The 21,222-nt window shown below is 32.6% G+C and overlaps 1 protein-coding gene across 1 annotated transcript in view; it reads right to left on the bottom strand.

Annotated features, from left to right (window-relative positions):
- Window positions 1–6,711: 6,711 nt before the first annotated feature.
- LOC115875792 (prolow-density lipoprotein receptor-related protein 1) overlaps window positions 6,712–21,222 on the bottom strand; it is an 84,001-nt gene continuing 69,490 nt past the window's right edge. Inside the window, exons 49-60 of the mRNA XM_030891293.1 lie at window positions 20,960–21,150; window positions 20,715–20,896; window positions 20,376–20,645; window positions 20,004–20,299; window positions 19,221–19,833; window positions 18,898–19,164; window positions 12,949–13,179; window positions 12,732–12,884; window positions 12,481–12,675; window positions 11,845–12,106; window positions 11,597–11,788; window positions 6,712–6,874 (exon numbers count right to left, since the gene is read on the bottom strand). Of these exons, the coding sequence (XP_030747153.1) occupies window positions 6,869–6,874; window positions 11,597–11,788; window positions 11,845–12,106; window positions 12,481–12,675; window positions 12,732–12,884; window positions 12,949–13,179; window positions 18,898–19,164; window positions 19,221–19,833; window positions 20,004–20,299; window positions 20,376–20,645; window positions 20,715–20,896; window positions 20,960–21,150 (2,858 nt within the window). The 3' untranslated portion in view covers window positions 6,712–6,868. The remainder of the gene's footprint in view (window positions 6,875–11,596; window positions 11,789–11,844; window positions 12,107–12,480; window positions 12,676–12,731; window positions 12,885–12,948; window positions 13,180–18,897; window positions 19,165–19,220; window positions 19,834–20,003; window positions 20,300–20,375; window positions 20,646–20,714; window positions 20,897–20,959; window positions 21,151–21,222) is intronic.

Below are 21,222 nucleotides of genomic sequence, written 5' to 3' on the forward strand. Positions count from 1 at the left end.
AGAAAAATATTTTAACGACTTAAAAAGTCATATAACTCACGAAAATATTACTCACCATATTTCATATCATGGAATATCTCAAAATGCTATCATCCAAACACAATTTCTAATCGATATAACACAACAAAAACTTAGAAATTTAAATCCACATTTTAGAAATAAAAGAGGATTAATTAAATTATAGGGGAAAGTAAATAAATGGCTTTTGGCTCTCTCTAGACTCGAAGATGGAGATATATATATATATATATATATATATATATATATATATATATATATATATATATATATATATATATATATATATATATATATATATATATATATATATATATATATATATATAATAAAAGCTAGCTATTCATTAGAGAATAAGCAAAATCAGCTATCAATGAATTGAATTTACAAATATCGTTGTCGAAAAAATATAATTAAAAATTATAACAGAAACAATTTTTACTTTTAAATTCAAACCAGCAAAAAGCTAGAGCAAGGTTACAGTTTTTAAAAGAAACGATTTGATAAGAGAATAAACAGAACTGCAAGAGATTACATCAGTCTTCAAGGTATTATATCACACATTAACTTAAGCAACTGGAACTTAATCACGTTCCATGATAATAGAGAGGACGGTATTACGTTTGCTACAAGATTAAATACGTTACATAATGCCGTAATAGCGAGCAACGAACTCGAAGAAAATATCAATTACTTAAAAACGATATATCAAGAAAAAGAGATTCCAAATTTTAAAAATATATTGACTTACTATCAATTTTTAGGTACACAAGTAGTATTTTCTGATACAAGATTAATATTTGCTGTTCACATACCTATAATTAGATCTGAAATACTCTCTTTTTACCATTTTTACCCAATAATCCTAAACAAGAAAACTTTTATCCCAAAATAACCCTACCTGGCACAAGAAAACAACCATCACCAGTTCAATGAAGACCCCTGTACAGTCCAATTACTCTCAGAACATTTCGACAACTGCACTGTCATCAAGATCCAGATGGAAGAATCGATCATCGAACAGATCACCAAGGAAGAAATTTTAATATTACGAATCAAAGAAGAAACGATATTTTCGCAATGCCAAACCGATCAATACATGAAGATTAACAATCCAACATTGGTCAAGATTCCCCAGAATTGTAAAGTAAACATCAATTCAAAAACGTTTTTCAACGACATCCGAATTCAAAGAGGGAAACCTTTATTACTACCAGAGGTTTCATTCGAAAATATACCGCGCTTGAAGATATACAGCACGCCAAATTTAACCAAAATAAACTTCGAAGATATTTACAAACTGAAAGATATGGTCAATCAATTATCGCCAATCGAAGATAATGAAGAACCAATCAATACTTCGAATATAATCGATATTATTATCATTATATTTATCAGTTGTATTATTACTCTACTTCCTAATGACGAAATCAAGATCGATCAAGAAGCTGAATTCATTTTGTCAAAAGAAGAAAGAAGCCAAGATCGAAGAATCGAAGCCCATTGCCGAAAATCACTCCCTGATTTTCTCATCTTAAGGAGGGAGGAGTTATATGCAAGAAAACAGCTGCTTAAGTCCAAGAATACGGAGAACGCTTAATAAACGCTTTCAATCATATAAAACTGTAAGGTCTCGCCTTTTGCTATGTGTCTCTGCCAAGTGCACGTTGTATTTTGCTAAATAAATTTTTTAAAAACAACACTCGTCGTACAAGTGATTTAATTCACCGGATTTTAACCTGATAAAATTAATTTAATAAAAATGATCCTTTACCTAATACACAGAAAGAAATTAAATCGTTTCTAGGATTAACAGGTGACTATAGAAAATTTATAAAGATTATGCAAAATTTCAAAACCACTTACACAATGTCTTAAGAAAAATTCTAAAGTTATTCATTCTAATAGTTTATTGATTCATTTAATTTATTAAAAATATGTTAATTAATTCTCTATTCTTAAATATCCGAGCGAATTTTGAAAAAATTTGTTTTTTAACTAGTGCTTCAAATGAAGCTCTAGGTGCTGTTTTATCTCAAGGAAATCCACCTAATGATCAACCTATAGCTTATGCATCACGTACTTTAAATGAAACAGAACAAAAGTATTTAACTATAGAAAAAAGAACTTATTTATGTATAGTTTGGGCATGTAAATACTTTCGTCCGTATCTTTTTTGGAAAAAAAATTTAAAAATTTACACAGACCACAGACCTTTGGTTTGGTTATTTAATCTTAAGGAACCTAATTCTAAATTAATTCGGTGGAGATTACGATTAGAAGAATATGATTATGAAATAATTTATAAAAAAAGTAAACAAAATACGAATGCAGATGCATTGTCGTCACGTATACAAATAAATGCTTTAGAAACCGATTCATTAATTAATTATCCTGGAAATATTGATGAAGATATTACACAATTTTTAGATCAAAATTTTAATCCTGATTATATAACAAATGAATTAACAGAAAAAACTCTTAAAAATGTTGAACCTAAAATTAAAATTTTGTCAGATATACAAATTCGTCCACCTGATAATCAATCTTTAATTTCTACAGCTCATACAGTTAACGCTAATAATAATTATAATCAAATGACTCTTTTAGATGACATAATTAATAATAAACCTAATCAAATTATAGTGAAAAAATCAGCATATAATTCTTATACTTAAAATAAATAAGAAAACTTTTTTGATGGTGCAATATACTTAATGTAATTTTCTATTTTAATTATAGATTTACAAACAATAACTAATTTTATTAAAGAATATGTAACTGGCAAAAATACTCTTCTATATATTTTCATTCTCAAGAACTTAGACCTTATTTTAATGAAAGTTTATGTAATCATTTTCAAAATATTAAATTAATAGAATGTACAAAATTATTAAATAATGTTGGCCTGAAGAAAGAGATTTACTTTGGAAATATATACATATTGCCACATGTACATATATTACATCCATCTCATTCCAGCCTTGAGGATAATTTTAGTTTCTTTTTCTAAGGGAATTAAATTCTTGTAAACTCAGTTCCACTATAATTCCTAACTACATTTGCTCTTTTGCACTACAGATAATTACAGATATTTCTAAATTATAGAACATTTAAAAAATATAATCCAAAACAAATTAAGTAAACAACCACGCATCTAAAGTGAAAGAGCGCTCAGGCTTTTAGATGTTTTGGTATTACTTTCATTAATAGCTAACTAGATAAAATATTAGATCTATTTAGTTTCTTTTTTTTCTCATGGAAATGAATGTAAATATATTTTAAACGAATTTAAACCACACTTATTGGTAACTAGTTCTGAAAAAAAGGATTAATTATATTAAAAAACGAAATGCTAACCCCCATTGTGTGGGCTGGAAAATAAACCCTGTATATTTATTTATTAGTAGTTATAAACTTGTTTTGAGTGTTTAAACTTCACAAAGAATAGAGACAAACCATTGCTATTAAAGACAAAAATAAATATAACAAAAAAAAAAAAAAAAAAACATTTTTTATTTTTACAGCCAATTTAAGTACACTCTGTATACATAATTCCATATTCTTTCTGAATTAAAACATCACTTATATACTTGGGAAACCACATTTAACAAAAATAAATCAAAAAAAATGTAGTAGTAAGTTGAGAAATTATTTTTGCCACTTTCAAGTGTTTCTTTGTATCACTGTATGGCGCCGCAGGGACAGAGGGCTACATTTATTTTTATATAAAACAATAATAAATAAATAGGTACAAGTACACTCAATTATCGTAAATATTACTAGATTCTTAATCTAAAAAAAAATAAAATAGATAAGTTATAAAGCCCAATCTTCACAAAAGAATTACAAGCGCCTCCTACTCAAAACAGTGGCCATCTCACCCGACTTTACCCTAGTTCATCCGAACTTAAAAATATATTATTTTTGTAGACTTATATCTACCTATCTAAAGTTTTGATAGATTTAAGCTTTCTTGATTTTCATCCATATCCGATAGATGTTAAATGATACGATATTTATTGGTTGATTTTAAATACTTCGATTGGTTAACTGTTTCTAAACTTTATCTAAAGCCCTTAAATTCAACCAATTACCTTAGATTTCGTAAATGCATTCCAAACATACTGCATGTTCAAAACAAACAAAAATGTTGGCTGTAATTTTTTCTTTGCCTCATTCTTAAAAATATTTAATTCTTTTATAAAAATAAAAAAAAAAAAAAAAACATAATATATAAAATTCAACACATTTTAATGCTTTTATTTACAAAAATCAAAAAAATATTTCTTCAAAAATATTTTTTCAAAAAAAAAAAAAAATATTTTAATAATCATTTTAATAATGGTACTTTTAACAGATTTGTTATCTAAAGCTACACAACTCTTATTTTCAGAAGTGCCTTGTTAAGATAACGATGGAAAACAAAATTATCTGGTTAAATTAAATTAAATAAAATAATAATAATTTTTAAACAAGATTTTAATTAATGTTAATGTGTAGAGAAAATGTCTCGGTAGAATATTTTGCCAAAAACTGCGCAAATGTGAAAAAACGCCATCATTGTATCTCCACATGTTCAGAAACCCTTAAAACGCACGAAAATGAGACAGCCTGTACCCATGTGGATGCGCAGTAGTGAAGGTAACGTCTACCGGCAGCCAGACCATCCTAACCTATCTAATAATAAATTACTCTCACAATTTCATAAACCTGAGATCTTGTCTTAACCATGGTTCGACTTAATATCGAGGATTGTAGCAAAAATATAACTAGTGATTGCCTCTGCATACTTTCCTGGTGATGGGCAGACACCGCCCCCGGAAGTAGAGGAGCTCGCGCGATTCTGCAGCCAACAGCGACTACCTCTGCTATTGGGATGTGACTCCAATAAGCACAATGAGGTATGGGGAAGCACTAATACTAACACTAGATGTGAGTGTTTACTAGAATTCCTCTTAGCATACAACTTGAAGTTCTCAATATAGAGAACACCCCCACGTTTGTAGCAAAAACGCGGGGGGAAAGTATTATATTTAATAAACGGGAGTGCTAGTGTAACTAGTTACGTGAAAGATTAGAGGATCTCAACGGAACCTTCCCATCAGATCACAGAATCATCGATTTCAAATTAGGAGGAATCATATTCCAAACTGAAATTCGAAGGAATCCAAGAAAACCCGATTGGGAACTATACCACACCAATCTCGTAGACAACCTGGATCAAATAGATGCAGGTAGGGCTAGAAACCACCTGTATGCAGGGGAAGGTACGCAAAGGGCAAGTCAGTGGTGCAATTGGATGCATATGAATCTAGCTGCCCCACAAGTAAGTGTATACCAAAAAGTAACAACAAGCCCCGGTGGAACAAGAAGTTGGCCAATCTTAGATCGAAGGTCCGACGACTCTTCAACAGAGCCAAACCCAGTGGCGAATGGCAGCTCTACGCCGAGAAATTAACTGAGTATAATAAGATGATTAGAAGGGCAAAGCGGTCTGACTTCAGATGCTTTTGCGAAAACATCACTTCAACTACTTATGCAGCTAGGCTACAATAAGCTATGGCCAAGAGTGAATCTATCCCCAACATGGCACTTAAGAAAACTGATGGAAGCTACACGGAAGTAGATGAAGAGAGAGCTAATCTCCTACTTCATACACACCTTCCAGGTAGCATATCTATTGATACGTAAGTAGCTCCGACCGAACCCCACAATCCTCGCAGGGAAGACTGGGAGACAGCCAAGCTAGTAATAACAGAACAAAACTGAAATGGGCTATTGACACCTTTCAGCCTTATAAAACAGCAGAAATAGATGGGATTTTTCTTCCCCTTCTAAAGAAGGGTCAGGAAATAGCTACACACCATCCATTAAACATTACAAGAAGCAGCTTAGCGATGGATATATACCAACCATCTGGAAAAGAGCGAAAGTCATCTTCATACCCAAATAGGCAAAACTGACTGGGCTAACCCAAAATCATTTAGGGTCTAGTCCTACATCGTTCATATTAAAAACGATGGAGAAAGTAGTGAACAACCATATTAGAGTAAATCATCTACATGTACAGGTACACTGCACGATAGTCAGCATGCATATAGAGCGGGCAGATCCACAGAAACTGCTCTGTAAAAGTTAACTGAGCTAATACAGGCACGCCTGGATAGCAAAGAAACAGCACTTTGTGCCTTCTGGATTACTGCAGGCGCCGTTCAATAATATACCGCTGGGTGGTCGCTGATCTCTTTGAAACAAGAGGGTGAATAGTAACGATAATCTGCTGGTTTTGGGAAATGCTCTCAACACGAACAGCAGAGGCTGAGATAGGTACCAAACCTGTAGTTGTTAAAACAACGCAATTAACTCCACAAGGTGGAGTGACTTCCCCCCTACTGTGGAGCCTGGTAGTGGATGAACTACTGGAAGAATTAACTCTAGCGGGAATATAATAATAATAAATACAAAAAAAAAAAAAAAAAAAAAAACAGGAAAAAAAATACATAAGACGGTAACGAAATTGCATGTCTGGCGTAGTCTAGCTACTCAACTTAACCAGAACATGCAAACTCAATAATTAAATATAATGTTTTACAAATTAAAAAAAAGTTTCAAATGTACAATGCAAAGCAAAGTAAAAAGAAAAATATGAAAATATTTTTTTTTTTTTTTTTTTTTTTATTTTTTCTTGTATTTATGCTTAAACGCATTCTCACCCAAATTCAACAATTCTGTTGGTAACGAGTTATACCCCTTAACGGCATTATATGAAAACCCGCGCCGAAAAATGGCTGTCCGATGATGAGGCATCGTCAACTCACCTCCATTCCTAATATTAACTTCGTGTATGTCACGTCTGAAAATTAAACGCTCTTTAATAGATAGGGGAGCAGCGGGGTTGCTAATTATTTTCACAACAAATGTACACAAGTGTAAAGTTCTACGCGAGTCCATTTTTAGCCAATTAAGTTCTTTAAAAAAGAGAGTCACATGATCAAACTTTCTTATATTAAAAATAAAACGAACACAGGCATTTTGCACCTTTTGAATGCGCAACCTACTCTCTAGATCCAGACAAAAACCATAAATAAAATCGCCATAGTTAAAGTGAGACATTACAAGCGATTCACAAAGATTTTTCTTTTGGTATACATTTAGAATATGTTTGTTGTTGTATAATAGCTTTAAAGCAAGGTATGCTCGTTGTAATAGTTTTTTCAAGTGCTCCTTAAATCTAAGTTCCACATCCAAAAGTAATCCCAAATTTTTAACCATTAACAAAAGTTAGCTTTCCATTGTCTATTATTATATTAAGATTGTTTTCCAAGAAATTAATTTTGTTGCTGCTTCCAAAAAGTAAAATGTAACATTTAGAACTATTCAGTGCCAAATTGTGACCTTTGGCAAGTTGGCTTAAGATCTCTAAATCTTTATTTATATTTACTTCAGTTTCCAGATAGTCATCCATCTCAAAGCAACTCACAATACACTGCATAGGGTACGCAGATGACATAGTCATCATTGCACGGGGGAAACATGAAGGCACCCTGTGTGATATTATCCAAAGAGGACTCCGCATCGCTGAGAGATGGTGCAGGACTCGGGCTGAGTATTAACTCAGATAAAACCGCAGTAGTGCCGTTCACCAGAAAGCGAAGTTTGAAAAACTTGAAAAGAATCCATCTAGATGGAAAGGAAATACTGCCATCACAGGAAGTGAAATATCTGGGAATAACCCTGGATAGTAAACTTCTCTAAAAAAACTTCATAGGCGTGTTTCTGGGATTGAATTATACTACCAGTTAAAATATTTACACTTATTTCTGGGACACCCTGTATAACCGCCCCGAGACTCGACTTTATTTAGTGGCACGGCGGACGCGAAGTTCCGTAAGCCTATTTCTGATTATGTGCATTGTGAAATTTAGTGCAATTTTAGTAATTTAGTAAATTACGTGCAGTTTGAAATTTAGTAAATTCTGTACGTTATAAATTATTTAGTTATGGACTGTTTAATTTGCAGAAAAACTATAAACGATAATGATAAGTTTTTTATTAAAAATCCTACTATACGAGACCTAAAAACTATCATAAATGCTGCGGAAAAAAGCAAGATGTCTAAGTATTTATTAAAGTTTATAACCGTTTATGACCATCAAAAATCGTACATTTCTATTATTATTTATTAAAGTTTATTTTTATTAAGGCCGACTCTGACGACTCGTGTACTTGTACAAACATTTGATAGATACTTGCCATGATGGTGTGAGTGGTTCCTCGTGCAATTATTTGTCACTCGCCGCATAGCGTGAGCGTCAAAAAAATGTTGTTTACAAAAATAGTATACTTGCCAAGTACGCAAATATTGGCGTACTTGCCAAGTACACGAGTCGTCAGAATCCGACTTTATATACTTTATTTTGTACGGAAAGCTTTCTGGATATGACGATTTATTTACATATGATGCTAAATACCACAACGTTTGTTTATATAAATAATCCCAAACAAATCAAGGCTAAATTAACAACATTTTTAATTAAGAAAGCATACTATACATTGGAAGAATTTTTCACTGACTCAGATAAGCATTTTTCCCCGCTTTTATTGTTTGTGAAAAAAATGTGCTGTTTTCTTGGGTGCTTTTTTTAAATAATTATAGTTTTTGTGTTATAAATAGCAAGTTTTACGCATTGTAATTGAAAGTATACTTACTTTTAGTAAATATTTATTTAATATTAAATGCGATATACATACCTATGCATATATTTTTATTCAACTGTAGTCATATAATGTAAGTATTATTGGTTTTTAGGCTTAAGTTAATTCAATTTTAACAATGTCCCTTGTTTATTAGGCTTTTTAACAATACTTTGTTATAGTTAGAGATCAAATAAATATTATCTAGCCTAACATCCTTCATTAAAATCTATAACGTCGGATAGAAAAGTATCTAAAAAAAAGATTCGAAGAAGAGAAAAATCTAAAAAAGAATCTAGCATGGCAAGTAAAGTAACTTTTTTAAACTGGGCTGATTTTAACAACACTTTAGTTGACAACGAAATTTTTGTTTCCAAAATATTATACTTGCCATTTATAAACAATCCACCTACCGAATGTGATACCATATATACTTCGATGGTGAGATTAGTAGATTTATTAGCTCAAACTTTAAAACAAAATATTTATATAACAGCACACTTGGTCATTTATTCAAAAGCTCGCGAAATATTACAGAATAATCCTAAATTATTACATGGGAAATTAACATATATGCTAGGCGGAATGTACCTTAATCTGGCGTTTTTTATCAGTATTGAGTATATTCTTGGAGATGGAGGCCTTTTTTTCCATTTTTACGGAAACAGATAATTACGTCAAAAATACTTGTAAAATGATGTAGGATAAAAAAATTATATTTCAGGGCTAGTCGAGGACTAACTTTAGTTGCCGATGCTCTTTTTAGGCTTTTGTTTAAATCTTTATGTAAGTGGTATAAAGAGCAAAAGCAGAAAACACAAATGATAACACCTACATATATATTAAAAGAAGAAATTCGTAGTTTACTAAAAGAGTTTCAATCCTATGCAAACTTCAAGATATGTCCTTATTATGTAATAAAAATAATGTAATCATGTTTTCATAAAAAATATTACAAAAATATGTTATATTAAATCGACACCTAGATATATGTGCTGCTAAGATATTAAATAATTACTTTAAAGAATTACTTTCTTTAAAGTAATCATAAATCTTACTTCTTTTACTTACTAAAAGAATTTTCTACATTTACTCTAAAACATAAATTAATGCCACATCTAGCACGCCGTACAATGTGATGCAGGCCGAGCGGTATAGCGCGGTGTCTCTAACTACAGCGCACGCACGGGTATTGATAACTTTAAATCAGAATAACGATAAAACTATTAGTCTATTACTAAGTTTACTGCATTTACTATGGTTTTCGGTAAGCGAGAAACTTGTTTATTTGAAGGAATTTTTACATAGTATCTGCGTATGAAATAAAGAAAAGATATTGAAAAAGTTTTTAAAACTTGTTACAACCTTCTATTATGGTTGTAAAAAAAACCAAACCAAACCAAACCAAACCTTCTATTAAGGTTGTAACAACTTTTAAAAACTTTTTCAATATCTTTTCATTTCATACGCAGATACTATGTAAAAATTCCTTCAAATAAAAAAGTTTCTCGCTTACCGAAAACCATGATACAATAAAGTTAATGTTTGAAGTTTAATCCATTTTCCAAAAAAGAATACCCTTACTATGGAACTTCAGTTATCACCGCCTATGTGTTCCCAATCGATTAAAAAAAAGAGTACGTGAATAAGTTGATTAATTTAGGAGTTATCGCGTAGGAAAGGTAAAAAAACATGGTTATACATTTTTGACAGATTTTTGACATTTTCCGGGATAAAAAATTTCCGACCCCGCCAAAAAGGTCGTAATTAGTCATTTCACATGCACAAAGCTCTAACCGATCATTTCATAACGAGTTTATGTGGTTATACCTAAAAATTTTTTTTTCGAGAAGGAAGCGACTTTTCTCAGTGATTTCACTCCACTATATACTTTCCGTTTTAAGTGTCCAGGTTTCGCATGCATGGGCCATGACTGGTAGTACACATTGGTAGAATGTTTTCTTCTTTAGATAAATTGGCATTCTAGATTTGAATATGATTTGAGTGTCTTCCATGAGTACTACGATCCATGTTAACTTAATTCTTCGGTTGATTTCTTGTAGTAGAGATCCCGAGCATATGTATTCTTCTACTATTTCCAGTTTTGTGTTATTTATTAGAATGTCTTTTCTGTCTACTAGTTCACTGTACTTTATTACTTTAGATTGTGCTAAATGCATTTTGAGACCTACTTCATTGCTGGCTGTATTTAGTTCGTTAATTCGTGTTTGTAGTTCTTCAGGACTACTGACAATTAGGACTGTCATCAGCGGATCTTAGATGGGTAAGATATTCTCCATCTATTTTTAATCTTTTGTTGGTCCAGTCTAGTTGACAGATTTCTTTCTTTCTTAGTTGGAAGATTTCTTCTAGTGTTACTGTAAACAGCTTTGGGGATATCGCGTCTCTTAAATACTATAAATTCAGAATTAACCCTTTGTCACTCTATTCAACCTTAAACCAATGTTTTATTCAAAATATGTTTTATTGATAAAGTATTTGTTATAAGCCTTTACTTGTGTGCTTATAACAATTTTTAATAACAGTTTATTTCACTCAAATATCGCCAAATTCGCCAATATATCAAAATTTTTAATATCAAACAGACAGAAGATCAAATCAGAAACAGACTATTTGAAAACGAGAGTTGAGAGCACTCGAGAAGTTGAATCTCTAAATGGCAATGTGTTTAGTACACTACATAGCAGATTCGAAATGTATTCAATTCTCAAAACTATTTGAATTCGGAAATATTTGAAATATATTTATTTAATTCTAAAAAGCATTAAAAAAATAGAAGGTATTCAATTATAAAAATAAGCCGAGTCTCCTTTCACTACTTAAGAATACTAAAATAAACGAAACATATAAAATAGAATACCTTATAACCTGGAGCTCTAACTAGAGTTTCCTTTGGTTTGTTCAATTGCAGTCCGATTTTGTAAGGTGACATGAACATCAAATCCGCTTCAACAGCTAAAACTAACTCAGCCAATTGTCCTTCTGCTTGACATACTCCGCCAGTTGTCAGTCTGTAACCTTTGGCACATTTACAGTGGGTCTGATTGGACTTCTGTATAAAGAAAAGGTTAATTTAATTACAATTTCTCTAATATGATCATAGCGTACCTCTTCTACGCAGATATGAGTGCAAGTATTCCACTTGCACGCCGAAGTTTCGCATTCTATCTCGTCGCTGTTATCCTCGCAGTCATTCCTACTATCGCACATTACCTGCTTGGCGACGCAGCGTTTGTTAGCGCACTCGAATTGATCTCTAGGGCAAACTCCCTGTTTCTTGCAGGTATCTCTGTCTTCGTCACTGTCGTCTCCGCATTGGTCTTCTCCATCACAGAGGGCGTTGATGGGAACGCATTTCGAGTTGTTACATCTGAAATGACGAGTAGTTCAAATGTACTAATTGATTTGACGTCTTAATGGCTGCGACTTTGGTATTTTAGGAAGTATTTGTATAATTATTTTCATAGCCGATTGAAGTATTACTGAGGCGTCCAGAAGTGAAATCATTCAAGTCCTAAAAGGTAATTGTGGAGAAAATGAGAGTTAAGGTTTTTTAATGTTACTTAATTCCAATAAAACAAGTTGGATAAACAGGCTATAGCTGCTTAATGCGAAAAGTATGACTTGAATCATTTCTCTACTGGATAATACAATATTCTATAACCGTATAAGGACGATTATCATAAAATAGTAGAAAATTGGAATTGATCCATTTTAATTCTGACCACTCCATATGTCGCTTACTTGAATCTATTTTCGGGACAGGCATGCGCGGTGCAGTTTGCCTCGTCTGAGCCGTCAGGACAGTCTTCCTGTCCATCACAACGCCAGAATTTGTTGATGCAGCCGCCGCTTTGACATTTGAATTTGCCTTTAGGGCAAGGCAGAGGACAGTCAGCTTCATCTGAACCATCTGGACAATCCAACTCTTGATCGCACCTAAAAAATATGAAAAAATAAAACATAATATCCATCAAATAAACGACGTTTCTTACTTGAAGCCCATAAAAATACATCTTTTACCACTCATGCACTGGAATTCATTTTGTTTACATTCAGATGGACAGTTTAGTTCATCTGACTGATCGTCACATTGATATTCGCCATCGCATTTCATATTTCCGCGAATACATTTGCCATTTCCACATCTAAAATACATAAAATAGAAATATAATAGTGGTTTAGTTCAAATGTCAATATGTATTAGCTCACCTGAATTCAGACTCGGAACAATCTCTAGGAACGCAATTGATCTCATCTGACCCGTCACCACAATCCTGATCGAAGTCGCATCTCCACCTACCAGGGATGCACTTGTTATTATTACATTTGAAATAGCTAGGCTCGCAAGTGTGGTACTCTGATTCGCTACAAGTAGGCGGTTCGTCTTCACCTTCGCCACAGTCTGGGTCGCCATCACATTTCCAAGACAAAGGGATACATCTTTAAAATAAATAAAAGAGAATTATGGAGTAGTTTAAATGTACTAATCTTTATAATTAATCTAATACACGGTAATTCAAATTCGACCTCCAACCTCCACCATTGAGATCTAGAAAACTACCTATAGGACTTTGAATTAAAAGATTAAGAAAGGAGCATATCAAAAATCTTAGAACGACTGCGACGGGGTCCTAGAATGGTCGACTTAAATTCCAGTTTATCAGTGCCGTTCAAATTTTATTCCAAACGTGTAAAAATATGATGGAGTAGAATAAATAACATAAAATAAGCTCAGTAAAGACTGACGAATCTACAAAATTTCAAATCAAATTCAAATGTTCATAATGTTAGTTCCGAGTAGTTCCGGAGATATTCGAAAAAAAACCAAAATTGAAGATTTAGATTTTACTTTTTTTCTGATATTTGACAAGGTATAGAAATGCGTTTTGATTTTTAGGCGTAGCCACTTAGACAAGCAAAAACTTTTATGAAGAATATTAAAAAGTTAATAATAAAAAAGTGTTTCCTCTTGTAAAGACAATCCAGGGACATACTGTAGTAAAATTACACGATTTAAAACTTTGAAATGATCTGCACAAGAAAATTTAGAGATAGTAAAATTACAAAATGACTATTGCCAAAGAATATCTTAATACCCTAGAAGTCTCGTCTGGCCTCAAAATCTGACCTGTCGATGGGGCCTCGCTTTGGCGAGCGAGGCCCCAACTTCGTGGAGCCTCGCTATTTTGCTCGGAATTGAACGAATAGACGCGCGGCGTTGCCTTGTTTTGTGTGTACTTTCTTGAATAGTTTTAAATTATAGTTTTAAATTTTATCTATTGCTATAATCAGTCTTTCCGTTCTCCGCACTCCGCCAGTTTACATATAATATTATCTTATATAATTCCCGTGTTACAGTTTTCGTTACCGTACTCCTCCGAAACGGCTTAACCGATTTTGATGAAATTTTATATGTATATTCAGTAGGTCTGAGAATAGGTAGTTATATATTTTTTATACCCTTAAATGATAAGGGTAGTCCACCCCCATTTTTTATTTTGTAAAAAACAATATTTTAATTTTTTTTTATTTGGCATTAAAAATACAAACAACACTAAATTTTCACCGTTCTACTTTCATCCCCTATTTTTTAATAGGGGTTGTTTTTTTAATTTTTGTTACCATCTCCGAAACGGCTTAACCGATTTTGATAAAATTTTATATGTATATTCAGTACGTCTAAGAATAAGTTGTTATCTATTTTATACCCTTAACTGATAAGGGTAGCCGAGAGGGTAACCCACCCTTATTTTTTTAGTTTTTGAAAAGAAAAAAATGTTTTTATTTTTTATTTGGCATTAAGAAATACAAACAACCCTAAATTTTCACCGTTCTGCTATCATCCCTATTTTTAATAGGGGTTGTTTTTTTGTTGCCATCTCCGAAACGGCTTAGCCGATTTTGATGAAATTTTATAAGTATATTGAGTAGGTCTGAAAACAGGTTGTTATATATTTTTATACCCTAAGTGATAAGGGTAGCCCACCCCCATTTTTTTTTTTAAAAAAATATTTTTATTTTTTTTTGGCATTAAAAAATACAAACAACCCTAAGTTTTCACCGTTCTACCATCATCCCCTATTTTTTAATAGGGGATGTTTTTTTTTTTTTGTTACCATCTCCGAAACAGCTTGATCGATTTTGATGAAATTTTATATGTATATTCAGTAGGTCTGAGAATACGTTGTTATCTGTTTTTATACCCTTAAGTGATAAGGGTAGCCCACCCCCATTTTTTTTTATTTTTTGAAAAAAAAAATATTTTAATTTTTTTTTGTCATTAAAAAATACAAACAACCCTAAATTTTCACCGTTCTACCATCATCCCCTATTTTTTAACAGGGGTTGTTTTTTAAGATTTTTTGTTACCATCTCCGAAACGGCTTAACCGATTTTGATAAAATTTTATTTGTATATTCAGTACGTCTAAGAATAGGTTGTTATCTATTCTTATACCCTTAAGTGATAAGGTAGCCGAGAGGGTAGCCCACCCTCATTTTTTATTTTGGAAAAAATAATTTTTTTTTATTTGGTCTTAAAAATACAAACAACTCTAAATTTTCACCGTTCTACCATCATCCCCTATTTTCTAATAGGGGTTGTTTTTTTGATACCATCTCCGAAACAGCTTGGCCGATTTTGATGACATTTTATTATGTATATTGTGTAGGTCTGAAAATAGTTTGTTATCTATTTTTATACCCTTAAGTGGTAAGGGCAGCAGCCCACCCCATTTTTAATTTTTGAAAAAAAATAATTTAATTTTTTTTTATTTGGCATTAAAAAATACAAACAACCCTAAATTTTCACCGTTCTACCATCATCCCCTATTTTTTAATAGGGGTTGTTTTTTTTAAGTTTTTGTTACCATCTCCGATTGACCGATTTTGATAAAATTTTATATGTATGTATATTCAGTACGTCTAAGAATAGGTTGTTATCTATTATTATACCCTTAAGTGATAAGGGTAGCCGAGAGGGTAGCCTACCCTCCCTCATTTTTAGTTTTGAAAAAAAAATATTTTTTATTTGGCCTTAAAAAATACAAACAACTCTAAATTTTCACCGTTCTACCATCATCCCCTATTTTTTAATAGGGGTTGTTTTTTTAAAGTTTCTTGTTACCATTTCCGAAACGGTTTTGCCGATTTTGATGAAATTTTATTATGTATATTGAGTAGGTCTGAAAATAATTTGTTATCTATTTTTTATACCCTTAAGTGATAAGGGTAGCCCATTCCCATTTTTTTATATTTTGAAAAAATATTTATTTTTATTTTTTTATTTTGCATTAAAAAATACAAAGAACCCAAAATTTTCACCGTTCTACCATCATCCCCCTATTTTTTAATAGGGTTTGTTTTTTTAATTTTTTGTTACCATCCGTGAAACGGCTTTGACCGATTTTGATAAAATTTTATATGTATATTCAGTACGTCTAAGAATAGGTTGTTATCTATTTTTTATACCCTTATGTGGTAAGGGTAGCCCACCCTCATTTTTTATTTTTTGAAAAGAAAAAATGTTTTTATTTTTATAGTTGGCATTAATAAATACAAATAACCCTAAATTTTCACCGTTCCACCATCATCCCCTATATTTTAATAGGGGTTGTTTTTTTTAAATTTTTTGTTACCATCTCCGAAACGGCTAGAACCGATTTTGATAAAATTTTATATGTATATTCAGTAGGTCTGGTTTGGTTTGGTTTGGTCACAACCTATTCCTAGGGTGTTATCTATTTTTTATATCCCTAAGTGATAAGAGTGGCCCACCCCAACTTTTTTTTTATTTTTTAGACAAATTTTTTATTTTAATTGTTTTATAGGGAGTGCTTATTTTTTAGGGGGTACATGTCCAAAATTTTCTTCTGGGTACACACTTTCATCACTTAAGGGACCTCTGTACAAAATTGCATACTCTAGTCCTAGAACGGATTTTACATAAAAATTATACAAATTTTTACCCTTAGTTTTACCCCTTAAGGAATGAATTCCAAAAATCGCTCTAATTATTCAATTACGCTACATAATAAACCTCTGTGCAAATCATCATATACATCATAATCATATTCCTTGAACAGAATTTATTGTTCCAGAACGTTCAACCCTTCATTTCACACCCTTAGAGGGCGAATTTCCAAAAATTGCTTCTTAGTGCTAAATTACGTTACATAAGGAACGTCTGCAAAATTCATACTTCTACAACCGATTTTAACAAATTTTTGTACAAATTTTCATCCCTTATTTTTTAGGGGATGCATGCCTAAAATTCGCTTCTAGGTACTCACTTTCATCATTTAAGGGACCTCTGAACAGAATTTCATACTCCTAGTCCTAGAACGGATTTTACATAAAAAAATTATACAAATTTTCACCCCTAGTTTTACCCCTTTAAGGAATGAATTCCAAAAATCACTCTAATTATTCAATTACGCTACATAAGGAACCTCTGTGCAAATTCTCATATTCCTTGAACAGAATTTATTGTTCCAGAACGTTCAACCCCTCATTTCACACCCTTAGAGGGCGAATTTCCAAAAATTGCTTCTTAGTGCTAAATTACGTTACATAAGGAACGTCTGCAAAATTCATACTTCTAAAACCGATTTTAACAAATTTTTGTACAAATTTTCATCCCTTATTTTTAAGGGGATGCATGCCTAAAATTCGCTTCTAGGTACTCACTTTCATCATTTAAGGGACCTCTGAACAGAATTTCATACTCCTAGTCCTAGAACGGATTTTACATAAAAAATTATACAAATATTTTCACCCCTAGTTTTACCCCCTTAAGGAATGAATTCCAAAAATCACTCTAATTATTCAATTACGCTACATAAGGAACCTCTGTGCAAATTCTCATATTCCTTGAACAGAATTTATTGTTCCAGAACGTTCAACCCCTCATTTAGAGGGCGAATTTCCAAAAATTGCTTCTTAATGCTAAATTACGTTACATAAGGAACGTCTGCAAAATTCATACTTCTAAAACCGATTTTAACCTTTTGTACAAATTTTCATCCCTTATTTCTAAGGGATGAATGTCAAAAATTAGCTTCTAGGTACTCACTTTCGTCACTTAAGGAAACTCTGTACAAAATTTTATACTCCTAGAACTAACACTTTTTGTACAAAATTTCACCCCCCAGTTTCACTACCCTTAGGCTATACATTTCCAAAAATCGCTTATCAATGTTCAAATGCGCCACATCTGTGCAAAGGTTCATACTCCTAGTAGGTACAGATTTTTTTGTATAATTACATCCCTTTATCTAATTACACCCCTTATGGGTCGAATTTTAAAAATTACTTAGTAGTGCTCATCTTAGAGAACGAATTAATATTCTCCGTATTTACTCCAGTTTCCTAATACTAGCACAGATAACACATAATCATACTAGTTAATTTTTTTATTGGAATAGAAGTAATTTTATTAGAAGGTACAAAAAATTAAAAATCTAAAATTTTATTTTCATAGCTACGTTTTTTTTTCATAGCCTTAGGATGCCTCATGTACTATCGAATATACGAAATATATAATCAATACATATTTCTTTAAATATCAAGAAATAAAATATGTTTGGCAACACCGTACGAAATATCGCCGCGCGTAGTCCTCAAAATTTAAAATATTAGCATTTTCAGGCTTCGATTATATTCAAAAGCGCCACCGTATGACAAATCACTAAAGCTTCCACACGAGAGTTCTTAAAACTATAATATTCTTTGCTATTGCCAATGGCATATTAATTATAACATTATAATTGATAACATGTTCAAATTCTTTTAGGCTATGTCCAGCGATTTAGCATTTTTACAGTTAAACTTGAAGGAAAATTATCTCCGATGCTAAATTTTTTTAAATTCCCCGGAAAAATCCAAGATAAATGTAAAATATTCAACAATTTTTTGGCAAAAAGTACCTTATGGGTGTGTTTCTTGGATCAAAATATGCTATTAGATATAATACTTGCACTTATTTATATTTATAAGTTAATATCATCATATATTAAAATAATCTAAAGTATAGTTTTATTATGAAACTGAGGAGTAGTTCAACTTGTATTATGTGGATTTTTTATAATTTCTTCAAGTTATAAAAAATACTCAAAAACGTTAAAGAAAAATTAAGTTGTAGAGTAGTTCAACAACCTACCTTCCAGAATTACACCTGAAATGTTCCGAAGTGCAAGTTCTAGATTTACAGTCCTGCTGTTCGTCAGAATTGTCGCCGCAATCGTTATCTTTGTCGCACACCCACACAGCAGGAATACATTTATCGTTGTCGCACTTGAACTGGTTTGTTGAACAGGTAACCGGAGGACAGTCCAGTTCGTCTTCTCCCAAGGGACAATTCTTCACCTTGTTGCAACGCATGGAAATGGGAATGCACATGGGGGACTGAGTTGCATTGCCTTCACATCTAAATTAACAAAATGTATGTTAATATAAATGTATGTTTTAAGCTAGTGGTCTTACCTAAACTGGGTGTTCAAACAGGTGTAATGTTCACAATCTTTCTCATCTGAATTGTCACCGCAGTTGTTAACGCCATTGCACAGGTCTCCAGGATGGATACATTGACCATTCTGGCATTGGTACTGACCAGGCATACATTTAAACGGCCTGCAGTCAGGTGGTTCATCCGACCCATCTCCACAGTCATCTTGAGTATCGCATTTCCACCAAAAAGGTATACATTTGTAGCTGTTTTTGCACTCGAAGTGTGACGAAGAACAGTTAGCTTCACAGGTCTTGCCATCTTTACCCAACACGTAATTTTCCGGACATTCGCATGAATAGTAAGGCTCTACAGGCGACAGCAAACATAAGGTGGAACAGTTCGCTGTCTCGCATGGGTTTTCTGCTTGCGGTTGTCGATAAGGATGCACTACTCTGATCTGCATAGGTCTGTGAACTACGGATACCAAAGATTCACAATGTTCTCCGGTATATTTGTGACATCTTTCTATGGTTTTCGTTTCCCAATCCGTCCAATAGACGAAATCTTCCCAAACGTCAATGGCGAATACATGATGTAGCTGGAGATCTTTATTTATCTGTCTGCTTGCAACTATTTTAACATTATTTCCTAAACGACAAAATAAGAAATAAAAATTGTGTAAAAAGTACAATATTTATGCGATGGCTATGAAATGAAGATCGCTGTCATTTTATATGTAAATTTATATGAGAAATGTCATTGATTGTCATTTCCCAGCTAACTGGACGCCGTTTTTTTCGATGATACGGTAGTAATACCTTCAAAATCTGCTACAGCAATGTAATCTTCTTTGGCATCCCCCCAAAATATTTCTCCAGTTTCGTAAGAGACCGTAAGGGCATTTGGCCATCCCAAGTTTTTGCTGACAATCACTTTGCGATTAGAACCATCCATTCCAGACTTTCCTATATGTGGTTGAGCGCCCCAATCTGACCAGAACATGTTCCTATTGATCGGATCAAGAGCTATGGCACGAGGTTGTTCCAGATATTTAGTGTGTAAGATTTTTTTGTGCTTCCCAGCTAAAGTTGACACTTCTATAGATTTTGATCCCCTTAAAAAATGCTTATTATTATAACTGTAGTTGAAATAAAGTTATAAATAACTTAGATAGTTTCTTCTATACATACTTGTCGCACCAATACAGATTCCTTCCTACCCAATCTACAGCGAGACTATCTGGATTTTGTACAGTAGATGAATGTATCATTTCGATATTTTCGATTTGAGTATCGTTGTTTCTGTAATCGCATAGACGCCTGATGGTACTACCCAAATGAGTCACATCTGACCAGTAAATACATTGGCTGATCCAGTCATAATCCAGGGCCACGGCGTTAGTGAGGTTATGAACGACCATTCTCGAGAATCCATTAAGGTTTAATTCTCTTATGTAGTACCTGTAAACAATATTTTAATAAATATCACCATTAATAAACAATTTGTTACACAAGGTTTTTATTTCATACCTATTTGCAAGTAAAATCGTAGTTTTGACAGTAGAATTCGCCTTGCATGCCCCATTATCCAAAATATAGTTTTTATGACAGCTGCAATGATATGAACCTCGAACATTCTTACAGATCTGGCTGCATGGCCTGTTCAAACATTCGTCGATGTCATCGCAGCGATGAGGATCTTTGCTAGATACCTGTAAGGAAAAAATATTATATTAGGTAGGCATTTGTGACATTTAACTGAACAACAAGTATACCTTGTATCCTGGTTCACACTTGCACTCATACCCAACCAGTTTATCCTCACAAATATGAGCACAAGGAGATGGATCTGAAGAGCATTCGTTTATATTGCACTTTTCTTCATCTGAGAAGTCTCCACAGTTGTTTTCACCATTGCAAAGAAGTGTTTCGTTAATACAAACACCATTAATACAGTGGAACCAACCTAAATACCAAACCAAACCAAACAAAAATCATTTATTTGTACAGAATGAAACAAAATATATTATTTTGTATA

The sequence above is a fragment of the Sitophilus oryzae genome, unplaced genomic scaffold (genome assembly GCF_002938485.1).
Source record: "Sitophilus oryzae breed Bouriz unplaced genomic scaffold, Soryzae_2.0 scaffold_1396_pilon_pilon, whole genome shotgun sequence".
In the NCBI taxonomy this organism is placed as follows: Eukaryota; Metazoa; Arthropoda; class Insecta; order Coleoptera; family Curculionidae; genus Sitophilus; species Sitophilus oryzae.